The following is a 19,433-nucleotide window of genomic DNA, read 5'->3' as shown; positions in this document are numbered from 1 at the left end:
AATCAATTTAGACCCCATTTTTAACAAGGACATCTATGATTATTTTAATCAAGTAGAGTTCATGGGTTTTTTTTTTTGGTTTTTTGGTTTTTTTTTTTACATCTTTATTGGAGTGTAATTGCTTTACAATGGTGTGTTAGTTTCTGCTTTATAACAAAGTGAGTCAGTTATACATATACATATGTTCCCATATCTCTTCCCTCTTGCGTCTCCCTCCCACCCTCCCTATCCCACCCCTCCAGGTGGTCACAAAGCACCGAGCTGATCTCCCTGTGCTCTGCGGCTGCTTCCCACTAGCTATCTATTTTACATTTGGTAGTGTATATATGTCCATGCCACTCTCTCGCTTTGTCCCAGCTTACCCTTCCCCCTCCCGATATCCTCACGTCCATTCTCTAGTAGGTCTGTGTCTTTATTCCTGTCTTACCCCTACATTCTTCATGACATTTTTTTTTTCTTAAATTCCATATGTATGTGTTAGCATACGGTATTTGTCTTTCTCTTTCTGACTTACTTCACTCTGTATGACAGACTCTAGGTCCATCCACCTCATTACAAATAGCTCAATTTCGTTTCTTTTTATGGCTGAGTAATATTCCATCATGTTTTTTGGGGGGGATTTTTTTTCAGTTCAGAAATGTTTTCAGGTATTCACATACAGTCACACACCACACACAAAGTAATAAAGAATATATTCATAAATTCCAGACTGATTTCCCAAGGTAGAACCAATATCAAAGGAATGTGTTTATGTAATACAGGCTTTAAAAATGAGATATGACAGGGGCTTCCCTAGTGGCGCAGTGGTTGAGAGTCTGCCTGCCAATGCAGGGGACACGGGTGCAAGCCCTGGTCTGGGAGGCTCCCACATGCCGCGGGGCAACTGGGCCCGTGAGCCACAACTACTGAGCCTGCGCGTCTGGAGCCTGTGCTCCACAACAAGAGAGGCCGCGATAGTGAGAGGCCCGCGCACCGCGATGAAGAGTGGCCCCTGCTTGCCACAACTAGAGAAAGCCCTCACACAGAAACAAAGACCCAATACAGCAAAAATAAAATTAATTAATTAATAAACTCCTACCCCCAACATCTTCTTTAAAAAAAAAAAAAATGAGATATGACAGACTCAGATCAAAATAGTAAATGTGACATTGTTCTTTGATTTGTTAATTAAATTTCCAGTATCATGAGCTTAAAGAAGACAAATGTAGCGTTCAGACTCTTTGTCAAAGACATCAAGTTTCTACTAAGAGTACAGGTTTCAAGACAACTATACTTGCCTAAAATCTGTTTCCTCTGGTCCTAGATTTATGATCCCAACAACAACCGGTATGAAGTTCCAGTCCCTCTCAACATACCCAGGGTTCCATCCAGCACCTCTGAGAGTCGACTCTATGATGTCCTCATTAAGAAGAATCCTTTTGGGATTGAAATTCACCGGAAGAGTACAGGCAGTGTAATGTAAATGGCTCTTAGTCTGACTTGGAATTGATGATTACCTGTATCATTGCCAGGTCCATTGTCCTCGGGGATATCTTGCTCAAAGCAACACACTGTCCATTTCCAGATTCATGAACAAGTTATGTCCTTCTGTTCTTATGAGAAATCTTTAGTGCCCTGGGAGTAATTCCTGAGGCAGCTGCATGTACCTAGGAATTCATTCAACAAATGTTTATGGGGTGCCTTCTCCATAGTACGTGGTTATAGAAGATGAGGTCTTTCTTTTTATGACAAAAAATACTAAGGAAATAACAAAAATGATTTAAGTTAAAATATGTAGCAGTTTAGATAGTGACAACTGCTATGCAGGAAAAAGAACAGGGTAATTGATAATTATGGGGAGGTTACTGCTTTTGATACTGTGGTCAGAGGTGGTCTCTCCAAGGAGGTGACATTTGAAATAGGGCCTGGATGAGCAGAAGCAGCCTCCCCCATGGAGATGGGGGAGGAGTGAGAACACTTCAAGCAAATTGAGTAGTCAGTGCACAGACCAAGAAACAGGAGCAAACTTGCCTTATTAAGGGGAAAAAAGTCCAATGTGGTGGCAGTAGTATCGTAAGTAAGGAGGTGAGTGGGGGGAGAGGAGGCTGGGGTCCAGGTGGCTTCAGATCAGGAATGGCCTTGAAGACGTCACAAGATGCTTCAATGAGAATCACTGAAGAATTGCAAACGGGGGTTGACATGATGTGAGATGCTTAAAAAGTAATCATTCTGGATGCTGTGTAGAAAATGGACTGTAGTGGGGCAAGGGTGGAAACTAGGCCTGCTGTGAAGTGGTAGCAGCTGAGATGGTGAGACTGATTGGATTTGGCATTCTGGAAGGACCACTAGAAGGAGGTAGTGATAGAGGAAAATAGAAGAAAGAACTGGCTCCTGGGCTTGTATAGCAAGGGAGTCTCTGATTATTTTAATCGTATAGACTTTATGTTTTGTGTGGGAGATCAACAGGGGGGTTCTGGGTGGGAGGAGGAAATCAAGAGTTCAATTTCCCTGAGAAGTCAGTTGCTTGAAGCTATTAGAACAGCCCATTTCTTTTGCAAATGTACCCTTTTGTGTTGCAGTTGGGACTCTCAGCTCCTTGGCTTCACCTTCAACAACATGTTCATCCGCATCTCCACGCGCCTCCCCTCCCAGTACCTCTACGGCTTTGGGGAAACTGAGCACACAGCCTTTCGAAGAGACTTGAACTGGAACACGTGGGGAATGTTTTCCCGAGACCAACCCCCGGGGGTAAGGGCAGAGCATTTGGGATCTATGTCTTTGCCTCTGTCCACCCACACTGTGTATGCTTCATGTTTCATCTTTCCAACACTCAACTTGGATGGTCACATTCTGCTTTTAGTCAAGTGGGCCAATTCTCGGCTTTCTTTGTTTCTTATGTGTTTATTTCACAGAGAAGACTAGACACACCTTATCAATCAATTTGTTGAGTTTCTTTCTCAATCTCTGTCTGTTTTCCCCCTTTGTCTTCTAACCTCCTGCCACTTCTCCCCATGACTCTCCCAGTACAAGAAGAATTCCTATGGTGTCCACCCCTACTACATGGCACTGGAGGAGGATGGCAATGCCCATGGGGTCCTGCTGCTGAACAGCAACGCCATGGGTAAGATGATGCTGGCATCTCCCCTTATTTTTGTGAATCAGTCATCCTTGGGGAACTTTAGAATGTGTTTGATCATGTGGCCCCTGAAGTCAAAATTATTATCTTGTTGAGAGTACTTTTTATTTTTTTTCTTCATTCTCTTTAGCAGTTCTGTTTATTTCAATTCAGTAACGTGTAGTAATAAGGATTAACTCTTATTTGGCATAAACAACGTAAGAAGGGGTAGCAAAGCCAAGCAAGTCCCAAGTATCCTGGAGGTCAGCCAGTGGGAGCCACTGATATAATTTGAATTAGTGATGAAGCTGGGGGTCAGAGCACTCACTCTGGGGGTACGAGGGTGTAAAGAAAATTTGCGTGGTATATTGGAAAGGGGATGGAAAATCAGGAAGTGGGGTTAAAAAGCATGCTTGTGAAAACTGGTGAAATCTGAATATGGCCTCTACCTGAGTTAATAGTATTATATCAACATCAGTTTCCTGGTTTTGACAATGTACAATGGTTATGTAAGAAGTTATCATTGGGGGAAGCTGGGTGAATTGTCCAAGAGAACTCTTAGTACTATTTTTGCAACTTCTTGTAAGTTTTAAACTATTCTGAAATAAAAATGATAATAACAATTTTAAAAGAGCAGAAGGACAAAACATATAATAAGGTAATAATTGCATGAAAGGGAAGAAAGTTCAGGCACAGATTACCCTGCAGACCTTCACTTAACTTTTTAAATTCTGTGTAGGTGTAGTACAAAATACCTTCTGTCAGTACTCTACAATAAGGAGGCATAGGAAGAGGGAGAATGTATGAATTTCAGGGGTAATTTCTCACTTGAAGGTTTCCATATTGATTGGTATTTTCCTACATTTCCAGATGTGACATTCCAGCCCTTGCCTGCCTTGACATACCGTACCACAGGAGGAATTCTGGACTTCTATGTCTTCTTGGGGCCAACTCCAGAGCTTGTCACTCAGCAGTACACTGAGGTAGGAGGGAATTCAGCTAGTTACCAAGTATTTATACAGCACATTCTGTAGTTCTTAGATGATAACTAGAATTGTTGGTCTTTCTGGGGGACAGGTAGGCTATAGAATAAGGAACAATAAATACATCCTGATAACCATTATATTCGTAGCCTCTCAGAGCACTGCAGACTAGCAGAAGTATCAAAAGTAGTGGTGCCACTGGCGGTAGTTGGTAGTGACAGTGGTAATAGTGGTGATGGTGGTGGTGGTGGTGGTGGTGGTGGTGGTGGTGGTGATGATGGTGGTGGCAGTGAGGGTGGTGGCAGTGACAGTGGTAGTAGTGGCGATGGTGGTAATGGTGGTGGTGGTGATGATGGTGGTGGCGGTGGTGGTGGTGATGATGGTGGTGGCAGTGGTGGCAGTGAGGGTGGTGACTGTGGTGGTGAGGGTTGTGGTGGTGCTGATGATGGCGATGGTAGTAATGGTGGTGGTGGCAGTGAGGGTGGTGGCAGTGAGAGTGGTAATAGTGGTGATGGTGATGGTGATGGCAGTGATGATGGTGGTGGCAGTGAGAGTGGTGGCAGTGAGAGTGGTAATAGTGGTGATGGTGATGGTGATGGCAGTGATGATGGTGGTGGCAGTGAGAGTGGTGATTGTGGTGATGAGGGTTGTGGTCATAGTGGTCCCAACAGTTGCTTTGGCAGCAGCAACAAACACAGACATAAAACTTACTATACGTCACTGATATATTACTTGTTGCATGTCAGAGCACTTCACATACGTTAACTCATTCAGTCTTCACAAAAACACTATGAAACAAATATATTATTATCCTCAATTTACAAGTGAAGAAACAGATATAGAAGAGGCTATTCCACTTTTGCCCAGAGTCACATAGCCAGCAGAGACTGGATCCCATAGGGTCACCCAGACATTTTGGTATGTTGCTTCTGAATTTCGTGTTCTTAACCAGTAAGCTGGTCTGCCACTAGGAATCAGAGCAAAATCAGGTTTTCCAAAACTGCTGGGGAGAGAGGTCAAGTCTGGCAGGAAGCTTCCTCCCAAGTTATCTCAGTGGCTCTGCATCCTCTTAGTTTCTCTCTGGATTTGAATTTGTTGATTATCTAACTGGGGACACTGGAAAAATATTCTTATTACTTTGTGTACAACTTTAACCCAGATTCTTCTTCTTAAGGACTAAATTTTCTGTTTATTTTCTAGTTGATTGGTCGGCCAGTGATGGTTCCTTATTGGTCCTTGGGGTTTCAGCTGTGTCGCTATGGATACAAGAACGACGCTGAGATTGGTAGCTTGTATGATGAGATGGTGGCTGCCCAGATCCCCTATGTACGTTGTCAGTCTGTGGGGTACTGGCTCTGGGACCGCATGGCCAACCCTTGTCTCTGTATCTGGATTAGTTTGTCTGATTTTTATCAGGTTCTATAAAATTACAAAGTACTTTCTCATACAGTATCACACTCAGCCTCACCCCTACCCAGTAGTAATATAAGGGGAGGGGGGGGTGTCATTGTCCCCAACTTGAAGAGTCACAGTGATTTGCCAAAGGAGGAGGGCATTGGGTGAGCCCGAGGGCTCTTTCTGCTAGATCATGCTTCCGTTTCTTTCACATGACTTCACAACATCTAGTCAAAAACATTCTTGCTACTGTAAAAATGTTGCCCAGAGAGTAGTTTTGCTTAATTAAAAGAAATTGACCGAGTTTCCCTGGTGGCGCAGTGGTTGAGAGCCCGCCTGCCGATGCAGGGGACGCGGGTTCGTGCCCCGGTCCGGGAAGATCCCACGTGCCACGGAGCAGCTGGGCCCGTGAGCCATGGCTGCTGAGCCTGTGCGTCCGGAGCCTGTGCTCCGCAACGGGAGAGGCCACAACAGTGAGAGGCCTGCGTACCGGAAAAAAAAAAAAAAGAAAAGAAATTGACCCAAATTCAGTCAGACCACTGTGTGTGTAGCTACAACCTCAGTTCCAACGCTTTGCTGCCACTGCAGCCCAGTGTTCCCATTAGCTTTGAGCTAATGCCTGGTTGAATGTAGGGATCTTGGGACTGGTTTCCAGAGGAAATAATTATGGAAACAAACTCCACCTTCACTTGAAGATGAGAGGGGTCCACTAATCAGAGAATTGGTCCCATAAACCATTTACATACTTAATTTTATTCTATTGATTTTTCTATTGTTTATGATTGTTCCTACTAACGGAAAGTATAGCGTGCAATATTTTATTCTTAATAAGAAAGCTGTGTCTGATAACCCCCAGGATTAGTGATTCCAAAGCAGTTACAGTTGCTTTTGTTTGTTTTGTTTTAATGGGCGTACTATCCATGTTGTATTAGTACCGGGTAGTTTACATTATGTTATTTTTTCTGAGCCACTGATACCAGGGGCAGCCTCTGGGGATGGGGTTGTGGCCACAATCGCTCCTTGTATTGGCCCTTCACAAGGCACTTCCATCTGCTGCTTTCATTTATCTCACAGCCTTGCCAGTTCAGCATTATCATCCTATTTTTTGCAAATTTAGATTTTTTCTATTTTACGACTCAAAATTTGAAAATTAGGTGAATTTTCCAGAACCTAATACCTAACAAATAACAGAGGTGGGATTTGAAAGAATCAAAAAGATGCCGACTGAAATTCACCATTGGTTAGTGGAACGTTGTTCTCACGTGGAACCTGGGCTTTTGCAAGTTTCCTTTGTCCTCCTCCAGGACGTGCAGTATGCGGACATCGACTACATGGAGCGGCAGCTGGACTTCACCCTCAGCCCCGAGTTTGAGGGGCTTCCAGCTCTGATTACTCGAATGAAGGCCAATGGGATGCGGGTCATCCTCATTCTGGTGAGTCCCTGTGTGAATGGGCGGAGTCTGTTTGGAAGAGTGAATGGGATTTGGTGCAGAAAGCTTTATACTTGTGTTTTCTTCCATGCTATGAGTAGAGAAGTTGAGGTTCAGTAAGAAAAGTGTATTTCCCTGGATTCACAGAAGCTCTACAGCTCAGGTGGAAGCTGATGCCTCCGCTTTTGAAGAGTTCTCCATTTTTCTACGCTGGCTTTGGTTTTCTCACCTGACCTGTGCTTTGATTTCAGGACCCAGCCATTTCTGGCAACGAGACAAAGCCCTATCCCCCTTTCACGCGGGGTGTGGAGGACGATGTCTTCATCAAAGATCCGAATGATGGAAGCATTGTTTGGGGAAAGGTATGTTCTGAGTAGTGATCCACTAATCCCCACACTGTTAGTGTGTTTGTACTTTTTTTTCTTTTCTTTTCTGTTTGGACTCTGAGGTCAGAAGTTGTCATTTTCTCCATCAGTATTTGTCACCACTGTTAAGGAATTTTAAAGGAATGTTTGTGCATTGTGAGATCCACTTTTCTTTAGATCAACCCTACAAGAAAATCAAATTATCACCTGTAGGACATGGTTTATAGCTTCTTAGGAAATGCTATATGAGAGAGATTATCTAGTGCATTGCTTTTAAACATTTTTCTCTTCACAGGTCTGGCCTGATTTTCCCGATATTGTTATCAACAGTTCTCTAGACTGGGAAAGTCAAGTGGAGGTAAAGGGCCTGTATGGATGTTGGATGAAATCAGCGTTGCCAGGAAGGTGCAGCCATACTTAGGATACTGGACATCCCCATGGCATGGGCATGGGCGCGAGATGAGGAAACTTACGTAGGGAACATGTCCTGTGTGTCTGTCTGTGTGCCAGTCACTTTACATGCAATATTTTACCCCACTTGGGAGGTAGATATTATTATACTTTGCATAACTAAGACTCAGAGAGTTTGAATTACTTCTGTCCATGCTTTTAGGTGACAGAGTGGTGATTTCCAATCCAAGGCTGTCAGATTGCAAACATCCATGAAATTTCTGCTGAATGATACCTCGAAGAAACAATGCCTTTTGCCTGAATTAGTGTATTTATTGTTGTTTTCATTATTGTTGTATTTGCAGTTGTTTTTGCCTTGCGTATCCCTTTTAAACAGTCTCCCACCCCTGTCTTTAGTGATTGGGTAATTTTCTCTATACCTCTTTTTTTTCATGGACAGGCTTTTCCATCTTCTCTCTTACAAATCCCCCCATCTTTCCTTGGGTTTCCCAACTTTGATCTTATCTCCCAGTTTCCAGCCATCTGTTAAAACTTGCAGTCTCCTGGAAACAGGTTCTTACTTGTAATGGATCTCAGATGAGGATCCAAGGAAGAGAACCTAGCTTGCTGTAATCTCTGTTGCTTCTCACAGAAGATCACTTGAAGTTTCATGGTCCAGGCAGCCCACGTGGACATAGGAATCCACCAGAGAAGTTCAGGGTCATGGGCTCCTTGACTTTATTTATTTAGTTTTTAGTATTTTCCGCCAGCTTAATGGCGTTTAATTAACAAATAAAATTGTATATATGTAAAGTGTACAATGTGATAATTTGATATACATATATATCATGAAATGATTATGAGAATCAGGTTAAGTAACGCGTCCATCATTTCACGTAGTTGCCATTTGTGTACTGTGTGGTGAGAATGTTTAAGATCTACTCTCTTAGCAACTTTTAAGTATACGATACAGTATTATTAACGACAATCACCATGTTGTACATTAGGCTCAGAAATGTATTCATCTTATAAATGAAGGCTTGCCACCTTTGACCAGCATCTCCTCATTTCCCCCACCCCCTGACACCTGGTAATCACCACTCTACTCTCTGTTTCTATGAGTTCAACTTTTTTTTTTCTTTCAGATTCCACATATAAGTGAGATCATACAGAATTTGTCTTTCTCTGTCTGGCTTATTTCACTCAGAATAATGCCTTCTAGGTTTATCCATTTTGTTGCAAATGGCAGGTTTTCCTTCTTTCTCATAGCTGAATAATATTCCATTGTATGTATAGACACCACACATTCTTTATCCATTCATCTGTGGACAGACACTTAGGTTACTTCAACATCGTGGCTATTGTGAATAAATACTGCAGTGAACATGGGAGTACAGATATCTCTTCAAGATGCTGATTTTGCTTCCTTCAGGATATATCCTTCAGGATATATACCCAGAAGTAGAATTGCTGGATCATACAGTAGTTCTATTTTTAATTTTTTGAGGGAATGCCATACTGTTGAGTTGGCCAAAAAGTTTGTTCTGGTTTTTCCGTAACATCTTATGGAAATTTATATTCTCCCCAGCAGTGCGCAGGGTTCCCTTTTCTGCACATCCTTGCCAACACTTGTTATCTCTCATCTTTTTCATAAAAGCTGTCCTAACAGATTATGATTGCGGTTTTGATTTGCATTTCCTTGATGATTAGTGTTGCTGAGAACCTTTTCATGTACCTGTTGGCCATTTGTATGCCTTCATTGGAAATATGTCTGTTCAGGTCCTTTGTCCATTTTTAAGTCAATATATTTGTGGGTTGTTTTTCTGTTTTCTGTTTTTTTTGCTATTGAGTTATATAAGCTCCTTATATACTTCCGATATTAACTCATCAGGTATTTGATTTACAAATATTTTCTCCCATTCTGTAAGTTGCCTTTTCATTTTGTTGATTGTTTCCTTAACTGTGGAGAAGCTTTCTAGTTTGATGTAATCCCACTGGTTTATTTTTGCTTTTGTTGCTTGTGCTTTTGGTGTCAAATCCAAAAAAATCATTGCCAAGACCAATGTCAAGGAGCTTTTTCCTGTGTTTTCTTCTAGGAGTTTTATGGTTTCAGGTTTTCCATTTAAGTCTTTAATTCATTTTGAATTAATTTTTGTGAGCACTGTAAGATAGGAGTCCAGTTTCATTCTTTTGCATGTGGATATCCATGTTTTTCTTTTTTCTTAGATTCATCCCCCCCGCCCCACCCCACCGCTTTCCCCGCTTGGTGTCCATACGTTTGTTTTCTACATATCCACGTTTTTCTAACACTGTTAACAGAAAACTTGTCCTTTCCCCATTTGTGTTCTTGACACCCTTGTCAAAGATTAATTGACTGCAGATGTGTGGGTTTATTTCTGGGCTTTCTGTTCTGTTCCACTGGTCTATGTGTCTGTTTTTATGGCAGTACCATGACTTTTAAATCAGTATGCTGGGGAGAGGGCCACTTCAGCAGTCAAGAAGTTGGCTACCACTGCGTGAGCCCTACAGTACATCGGCCATTAGAGGCAATACTGCCACCTTGAGGGCATTTGGAAATCTGTGGGACAGTTTTGATTATTGCAAGGGGAGCACCAAGTGACATTTTGTAGGCAGTGACCAGGGATGCCCAATTACAGGGGATTTTCCACCAAGAATTTTCCTGCCCTAAATGCCAATTGTGCCCCTGATGAGAACTACTTCATTAGGGGGTCTCAATGTTTGTTAGGTAGCACATAAGATATTCTCAATAGATAGAATGATTTTAACTATTTATATTAATAAGACCCACTTGATGAGATGAGTGGGCCTGAGGCCACTGGATCTGAAGCTTAGATGTTTAATACAGTAAGCCTGGCATGGAGCCTAGGAATTGCATCTTGGTAGCACACAATGGATTGTGGTAAGTAATCCTGGGACCAGACATGCAAGTGGGTACATCATGAATTGAGGACTAGGGAAAGTGAGGACAGAAGCAATGAGGCAAAGGTGGAATACAGACAGGAGTGAGGCAGAGCCAGTACCTTGGAGAACAGCAGAACATTTTTAATTTCATGGGTAAGGGTCAGAGCACCTTTAGTGGGGTTAATAGATCATAGTCAAGTTTCTCACTTGTATCTCATTTGGGATTCAGTTATCACTTGGACACAGCTGGTATTGACTCTGTTTATTCCAATTCTCCACTTCCCTCCTCTACTCCATGTTTCTAACCCTGCCTGAGCTGGAGCTCTCTGTTTCTGGTGAAAGGTTCTATTTTGTTGGGTCCATGTTTCTACCTCCATTTTCTAACAAAAAGGCAACCTTGGCATGCCTCCCTTTCACTAGATGCTCAGTGGTGTGGCTCACTACCTCAAAAGTTCTCTGTGAGCTGGATCCCTGTACACTAATCCATTTCTGGTTTGTTCTTTGTGTTCTTTTTGGCCTTTTTTCTAGACATTTGGATTCCACTTGCCTTTTGCCTATCATGTTTAGGTACTGGAGGTTCCCTAGACCAAGTCCTTTTCTGTTTTTTCCTCCCCACCCACACTTTTGCCACCAGCATTATTTAACTTTTTAACTCTTGAAATGCACTGATGAACACAGAGGAACCAATTTACTGAGACATACAAACGACCATAAAGCTCCATAACAAGCATCATAGCTATATAGAAATTTAAGAATATTTGCTATTGCTAAGTGGTGTGAATTTACAATTATGCTCTAAACATTTATCTTATGTCAGCTACTAAGCTAAGCATGGTTGGGGAATACAAAGGTCAACAAGGGCCTTGCTCTCAAAGGGGCTATAGTTCAGGAGTTATACCTTGGGTCCATTTTCCAGGTTAAAATAAAGACAGTTTTTTATTATTTGAAGAAGATAAGAGAAAGGGGAGTTGAAACTTCCTCTTTGAGTCCTCCCAATTTAGTTGACACACAACTGCACTTTTCAAGTGATTCTGAAACCATAGAAAACCCAGATACATATTAGTTAGATAGTCTTATGTAATAAAGTGCAGTCTTACCTCTCACCCTTTTTTCCTACTGGGAATGAGATAGGAGAGGATCAGCTGGATGTTTCTTTACAGCCTGTTGACAATGCATCTGCTGTCTGCCCCTTTCAAGCTGCAGTCTCCCTGGCTCATGCTTTGTCTTTGAGGAGTGCTTAGGAAATCGCAGGACAGAAGTTGAGGGGTGGGTGTCTAACGATGGAAAAAGTGAGTTCAGGGTGTTGATGGCTACCATTCATGTTGATACAAAGAGGAAAACAGTCCGTGGATGCTTTCCAAATGGTAAGAAGGTGTCTCATTTGTGCTCATTTGTGTTCTTTGAGCTCATTGTATTTCAAATAAGCTAAGAACATTACTTAAGCCCATAACTTTGGATTAACTATCACCACACAGTATAGGCTTTGCATGAGTTAAGCTTTTAGGAAATGCCTGTTTTCTGTCTAATATATTTGTTTGGGACAAATAAATTGTATTTACTTTTTACAGCAATACCGAGCTTATGTGGCCTTCCCAGACTTTTTCCGTAATTCAACCATCACATGGTGGAAAAGGGAGTTGAGAGAAATGTACACCAATCCACGGGATCCAGAGAAGAGCTTGAAGTTTGATGGCATATGGATTGTAAGTGTGTGTGTTTGTGTCTGTGTACATGGGGATAGGTGTGTTTCTATCTCTGTGTGCCTAAGCATATGTATTACTGATAATCAGAAGGGGTAATAATCATCCAAGAAAGACTTTGGACATATCAGACTGCAGTTCCTCCAATCTGGAGTGGACCATTCTGATACTCCTCATACCTTGTACCTTGTCTGAAGTTCTTGCTGTAGAATTCCAAGCTGATTACCAGGAATTCCTTGGAACTGAGCCTTCCTCACACCCTGAGTGAGAATTTTTTTTCAAATCCACCAGCCAGTCATTCTGTAGGGCTTAATTGATCTTTTTCAAGCTGGATTTGATGAATCTCCCTGGGCTGGTATCTGTGGAATTACTGGACGGTGAACAATTATTCTCTGCTTCCTTGTCTCTGAGTTAACAGTATATAATTCTTTTTAAAAGTAAAGTATTCCTATGTTGGACATTTCTAGGATATGAATGAACCGGCAAGCTTCGTGAGTGGGGCAGTCCCTCCAGGCTGCAAGGATGCCTGTCTGAACCACCCTCCCTACATGCCATGTAAGGACCCTTGGCCTCCTCTACTGGCAGCACCATGGCTGCAGGGAATGAGCTGCAAGAGTCCAGCAGCCAGACATTTATCCTGATGTTCAGGGACATCCTGACTGACACTCTGGTTTTGGGGGGACCAAAGACAAAGACACTCCAAGAACTTTACCCAGTTGGGTGTGGGCAAGTTATTGGCCCCTTTGGGTAAGTTTCTCAAATTTTTTTCAAAAAACAGTTAACTGTGGTGATGTCTCCAAAGGATCCCACAGCTAGGTGTCTTACTTCTTCAGGCTCATGTTAATCCCTCCACAGGAATTTATTGTGTCACCAGTGGGTGGAAAGTAATGGCCTCACCTTATCATGGAGTCAATGACTTTGGCGTTGTACTTGTGTTCATATCTTGGTTCCGGAAATTATACTCTCTATGAGTTGTGTGACCTTTAGCAGATTACTTGCTATTTTCTAATCTCAGTTTTTTAAACTGTTAAAGGAAGATAATGATATCTTCTCCATAGAACTATGATAAGAATTACATAAAATAACATACATGTTAAAAGCCTAGGTTGGAGCCTGTCACTCAGTAAGTGTTTGACAACTGCGTTCTTCCCCATGCCCCTGCTTTCTCCTGGGGAACCCTCCGGGGCCCTGGATGTTGAAAACACCTGCGAGTGCCATTGTAGCTCAGAGCCGTGCATGTTTCCATGCCCCTGGGGAGGAGAGGGACCCATGCAGGGGTCAAGTTAGTCTTATGATCCAGAGTCCAATCCCATGAGGAGAGGTCAAGGATAAACAGGATCAGGCAGGGGTGGATTTCACATCACTAGATCTTTCTCCTCAGATTTGGAGTCCAGGGACAGGGGCCTGAGCAGCAAGACCCTGTGCATGGAGAGCCAGCAGCTCCTGCCTGACGGCTCCCCGGTGCGGCACTACGACGTGCACAGCCTGTACGGGTGGGCCCAGACCAGACCCACGTACGAGTGAGTCATCAACTGCCTTCTCCAGTCGGGCCAGCCTGCAGGGATGGCCAGGGACTGATGAAGCTACACTGCTCGTCCTTTCATTCCCTCTTCCAAGAGTTAAGAAGTCTTTAATTATAACTCTGTCGCAATTCTCATTTATTAAATACTCATGAGCATGGAGCCAGACCCTGTGATCCTAGTTAGCAGGACAGATGTAAATAAGGCGTGGTCCTTATTTAAGTAAGAGACTAATAGTCCTAGTGGAGGAAATACACGTGGAGACATAAGACATAAGACACCACGCAGCGTGGATGATGCTATAATAACTTTACTTATTGTACGGGAACACAGAGGACTGGATACCTCTTTCCTTTTTTTCAAAAGTGACTCATCTCTGTTAGAATTTATTTTTGTCACTCTTGTTGGGTAGCCAACTGGTGTTCTACTTAATTATCACTGTCCCATTTTGTGTGCTCATTCCATGCTTAATAACAAATGTCCTAAGGAAAGCCTTATAAAGGAATTCATCTTCTTCTTTCCCAAATATATAAAACTAAGTATTGAGTAAATAAATAGCAAAATTTAGTGATTACCTATTATTTTTAGGTGATCTGGTGAGTTTATTACATTGTGAAGTTTTTTTTATATGAAACACTATAAAGCACAATGTAAAGACACAACTTTTAATATTATCTCCATCATATGGAGTCAGTCAGTGAGGAACCTCATGGCTTAGATTTCCATATTCCCTTCTGTGACACAGGAGATATTTTGTCACCATGCCCTAGGCTCAGGAGCTCTGGGAGGAGAAGGTTTGTGGCCTTTCCTCACCTGCTGTGCCCTAAATCACCCCCTTGTTCCCCTCTGAGCAGAGCTGTACAGGAGGTGACGGGACAGCGAGGGATCGTCATCACTCGCTCCACTTTTCCTTCTTCTGGCCGCTGGGGAGGACACTGGCTGGGTGACAACACGGCCGCGTGGGACCAGCTGAGGAAATCTATCATTGGTGTGTGGGCTGCTGGGAGAGGAGAGGAGTTGGGGTCTTCGATCAAGGCTTCTCCAAGGAGGGAAGAGGAGGCAGGTCATGAGTGCCTTGTCTGACAGAGCTGTGGTTCTCGTTGCAGGCATGATGGAGTTTAGCCTCTTCGGCATATCCTTTGTAAGCGTCCTTTGGATTACTCCTAATCACCAAGCAGATGGTGATATCTTTCAGAAATCATTAACGGGCTCATTTTATTCTACCCTGTTTCAGACAGGAGCAGACATTTGTGGATTCTTTCAAGATGCTGAATATGAAATGTGTGCTCGCTGGATGCAGCTGGGGGCCTTTTACCCCTTCTCGAGGAACCACAACAGCATTGGGGCCAGGGTAGGACATTGAGCTCAGAGCTCAAAAGTTCTGTGTCACCAGGAACACAGACTCCCTTTTTGAACTACAAGTAATGTAATCTATATTCCCCAAGGACATCTTCAAAACCGTTATACCCTCATGTTTCTTTTTTTAAATTTGATATACTTATATATTGTGAAATGATTATCACAGTAGGGTCAGGTAACACCTCCATCATGTCACATAAATACCATTTCTTTTTTGTTGTGAGAACATTTAATATCTATGCTCTTAGCAACTTTCAAGTGTATAATACAGTATTGTTAACTGTGGACACCATGCTGTACATTATATCGCCAGAAATATTTAATTTATAACAAGAAGTTTTTACTCTTTGACCAACATCTCCCCATTTCTCTCACCTCCCAGCCCCTGATAACTACCATTCCAAGTCCTAAGAGGGAAGTTTATAGAAAAAGGAAAGATATCAAATAAGCAACCTGACTTTACACCTCAAGGAGGTAGCAAAAGAAGAACAAACTAAGCCCAAAGTTAGCAGAAGAATGGAAATAACAAAGATCAGAGCAGAAATAAATAAAATAGAGACCAGAAAATAGATCAGTGAAACTAAGAGCTGATTCTTTGAAAAGATAAACAAAATTGACAACCCTTTAGCTAGATTTCTTAAGACAAAAACAGAGGAAGCTCAAATATAAATAAAATTGTAAATGAAAAAGGAGACATTATAACTGATACCACAGAAATATAAAAGATCATAAGAGACTACTATGAACAATTATATACTGACAAATGGGACAACCTGGTTGAAATGGATAAATTTCTAGAAACATGAACCTACCAAGACTGAATTATGAAGAGCTAGAAAATCTGAACAGACCAGTAATGAGTAAGGAGATCAGTAATCAAAAATCTCCCAACAAAGAAGAGCCCAGGACCAGATGGTTTCCCTGGTGAAGTCTGTAAAACATTTTTAAAAGAATTAATGCCAATACTTCTCACCTCCAAAAAACTAAAGGTTTGGGAACACTGCCAAACTAATTTTACAAGAACAGCATTACCCTGATACATAAGCAGATAAGGACACTACAAGAAAAGAAAAAGAGGCCAATATACTACAAGAAAAGAAAAACAGGCCAATATCCCTGATGAATATAGTTCTAAAACGTTTTAACAGAATATTAGTACAATGAATTTGACAGCACACTGAAAGAATGATGCATCATGATCAAGTGGGGTTTAACTGTGGGATGCAAGGATGGTTCAATATATGCAAATCATGTGATATACCACATTAATAGAATAAAAGATAAAAGTCATATGATCATCTTAATAGGTGCAGGAAAAAAAAAGACTTGACAAATACAACATCCTTTCATGATTAAAAACTCTCAACAAATTGAGTATAGAAGGAATGTACCTCAACATAATAAAGGCCATATATGACAAGCTCACAGCTAATATTATACTCAACAGTGAAAAGTTGAAAGCTTTTTCTCTTAAGATCAGGACAAAGACAAGGGTTCCCACTCTCCTCCTATTCAACATTAGTACTGGAAGTCCTAGTCAGAGCCATCAGATGAGAAAAAAAAAAGCATTCAAATCAGAAGGGAAGAAGTAAAATGGTCTCTGTTTACAGTTTATATGAACTTATATACAGAAAATCCTAAAGATGTCACCAAAAAACTATTAGAAACTAATCAATGAATTCAGTGAAGTTGCACAATATAAAATCAACATACAGAAATCAATTGCCTTTCTATACACTAACAGTGAAATACCTGTAAAAGGAATAAAGAAAACAATCCCATTCACAATAGCATCAGAACACAATAAAGTACTTAGCAGTAAACTTAACCAAGAAGGTGGAAGATCTGTACACTGAAAACTGTAAGACATTGATGAAAGAGACAAGTGGAAAAATATTTTGTGTTCATGGAACAGAAGAATTAACATTGTTAAACTGTTCATACTAAAACCATCTATGAAGTCAATGTAATTCCAATCAAAATTCTAATGTGATTTTTCACGGAAATAGAAAAAAAATCCTAAAAGTTGTATGGAATTACAAAAGACCACAGACAACTAAAGCAGTCCTGAGAAGGAACAAAGCTAGAGGCATCAGGCCTCCTGATTTCAAACTATATTACAAAGCTATAATAATCAAAACTACATGGTCTAGTAATCAAAACAGTATGATATTGGCATAAAAAATAGACTAATAGACCAATGGAACAGAATCAGAGCCCAGAAATAAGCCTTTGCATGTACTGTCAACTAATATTTGACAAGAGAGCCAAAAATACTCTGTGGAGAAAACATAGTCTCTTTAATGCATGATGTTGGTAAAACTAGATAATCACAGGCACACTCACAAAAATAACTCAAATCTTACCACACTCACAAAAAATTAACTCAAAATGGATTAAGACCTGAAACCATAAAACTCCTAGAAGAAAACATAGGGGAAAATCTACATGACATTGTTCTTGGCAATTTTTTTTTTTTTGATATGACACCAAAAGCACAAAGAACAGAAGCAAAATTTTAAAAGTGGGACTACATCACACTAAAAAGCTTCTGCATGGAATCAACAAAATGAAAAGACAACCCACAGATTGGGAGAAAATACTTGCAAACTATGTATCTGATAAAGGGTTAATATCTAAAATATATAAGGCACTCATGCAACTCAATAGCAAAAAAAAAAAAATCTGATTTAAAAATGGGCAGAGGAACTGAATAGACATTTTTCCAAAGAAGATATACAAATAGCCAACAAGTACATGAAAAAATCCTCATGTTTCAATGAATCAGTATTCTTTCAGTTTGGGCATTGTACCAAATATATACCCCACCCCCCATTTCTTATGGGGAATTTTTTCAGCTGTCCTGGGAAAGCTTCAGTGACCTCTTTTGGTCTATTAAAAATATTCTTTGAGTCTCATCTATAGTCATCGTTGGTTTAGCTTTGTTTGATCTTCATTTGGAATAAATGTTCAGTTATCTCCTTATGTCCCCCAGGTCCCCTAAGTTGAGCCCTGAACACTTTTTTTTCTCCTTAGAGGCAAGACCCTGTGTCCTGGGATTCTACCTTTGTGACTATCTCCAGAAGTGTTCTGCAGACCAGATACACCCTGTTGCCATATCTGTACACCCTGATGCACAGGGCCAACACGGAGGGCAGCACTGTCGTGCGGCCTCTTCTCCATGAGTGAGTGTATAGCGAGGATACCAAAGACTAAGCGATAATTTTATTCTGTATGGTGGCAGTTGAAGAAAACAATTTTTCCAAATTAAAGGCATGACTGCCTTTGCCAAAAGCTCTCTAGGCACAGACTGTATGTTATTACTCCTTTTAGCATGGTGTCAGTCACACCTTAGATCTTTGGTAAAAGACTACTGATTTTTTTTGAAAAATTTCAGAATGATATACAGTACAACACAGAATAATTTCTTTCTAATTTGGGCCTGTAAAGACCTACGTATCCTTTATAGTAGCTCAGGTCACGAATCCAGGGGGATATCTGAGGAATGGAGACCATTCTTGTGTTAAAATGTGCTGTGGTTAAGAAACGTGTGGAGACATTGATAGGTGAGAACGTGTCTAAATCCAACCATTTCTGGGGTTTGAAGAACATGACATGTAGAAAGTGAGCATGTATCTAATTAAGGTTGACCTAGGGAAAGAATAAAGGATGGCATAGGATGCGGCTGGATTTCCAACTTGGGTCTGAACTTGAGGAGTTTCTTCAAGGCCTCCATCTGGAGTCCTGTAGGGGTCCTAACTGTGGTACCTTGGTTTCCCTCTCCAGGTTTGTGTCAGACCAGGTGACCTGGGATATAGACAGTCAGTTCCTTCTGGGCCCAGCCTTCCTGGTCAGCCCTGTCCTGGAGCCTGTGAGTATGGAGGCCTCTGATGAATAGAGGATCCCAGCTATGAGGCCGGTGACTAGTCGAAGAGAAGAGGCCTCATCTGATGGGGTCCTGAGATGTGGTTTCTTATTCTACCTCTGTCTCTTCCTCTCCCTCTGAGCTGAAGTTCATTACTTAGGTGTTCTGGTCCTCAGCTCCCTCATCTTTAAAATCAGTATAACGAATTCTGATTCATTGGATAATCAAGAAGGAAAAAACCCTTTGATACATTTGAAGATATAATCATTTCTTCTTTAATTGAAAGAAGGAGTATGAGTCAGGTGGAGACAGTACTATAAGGAAATCCTTGCTATCCTCTATCACCATTAAAACAAAACTTTTCAGAAGGATTGTTTGTGTATACTTTTGTATACAAAGCAATGTGTATA

At 41.3% G+C, this 19,433-nt stretch overlaps 1 protein-coding gene across 2 annotated transcripts in view; it reads left to right on the top strand.

The window, feature by feature from the left end:
• Positions 1-19,433, top strand: part of MGAM (maltase-glucoamylase) — a 104,149-nt gene that overhangs the window by 70,129 nt on the left and 14,587 nt on the right. Inside the window, exons 27-42 of one of the 2 annotated variants that reach the window (XM_032642646.1) lie at positions 1,304-1,458; positions 2,559-2,727; positions 3,004-3,100; positions 3,965-4,077; positions 5,278-5,403; positions 6,777-6,905; positions 7,154-7,264; positions 7,563-7,625; positions 12,148-12,282; positions 12,747-12,834; positions 13,661-13,799; positions 14,654-14,787; positions 14,906-14,940; positions 15,034-15,150; positions 18,195-18,343; positions 18,945-19,029. In XM_032642646.1, the coding sequence (XP_032498537.1) occupies positions 1,304-1,458; positions 2,559-2,727; positions 3,004-3,100; positions 3,965-4,077; positions 5,278-5,403; positions 6,777-6,905; positions 7,154-7,264; positions 7,563-7,625; positions 12,148-12,282; positions 12,747-12,834; positions 13,661-13,799; positions 14,654-14,787; positions 14,906-14,940; positions 15,034-15,150; positions 18,195-18,343; positions 18,945-19,029 (1,845 nt within the window). The remainder of the gene's footprint in view (positions 1-1,303; positions 1,459-2,558; positions 2,728-3,003; positions 3,101-3,964; positions 4,078-5,277; positions 5,404-6,776; positions 6,906-7,153; positions 7,265-7,562; positions 7,626-12,147; positions 12,283-12,746; positions 12,835-13,660; positions 13,800-14,653; positions 14,788-14,905; positions 14,941-15,033; positions 15,151-18,194; positions 18,344-18,944; positions 19,030-19,433) is intronic. The other variant, XM_032642647.1, reaches the window with a different exon arrangement.

This window comes from Phocoena sinus, chromosome 9, assembly GCF_008692025.1.
Source record: "Phocoena sinus isolate mPhoSin1 chromosome 9, mPhoSin1.pri, whole genome shotgun sequence".
Taxonomy (NCBI): Eukaryota; Metazoa; Chordata; class Mammalia; order Artiodactyla; family Phocoenidae; genus Phocoena; species Phocoena sinus.
This window is presented reverse-complemented; position numbering and strand designations above follow the sequence as displayed.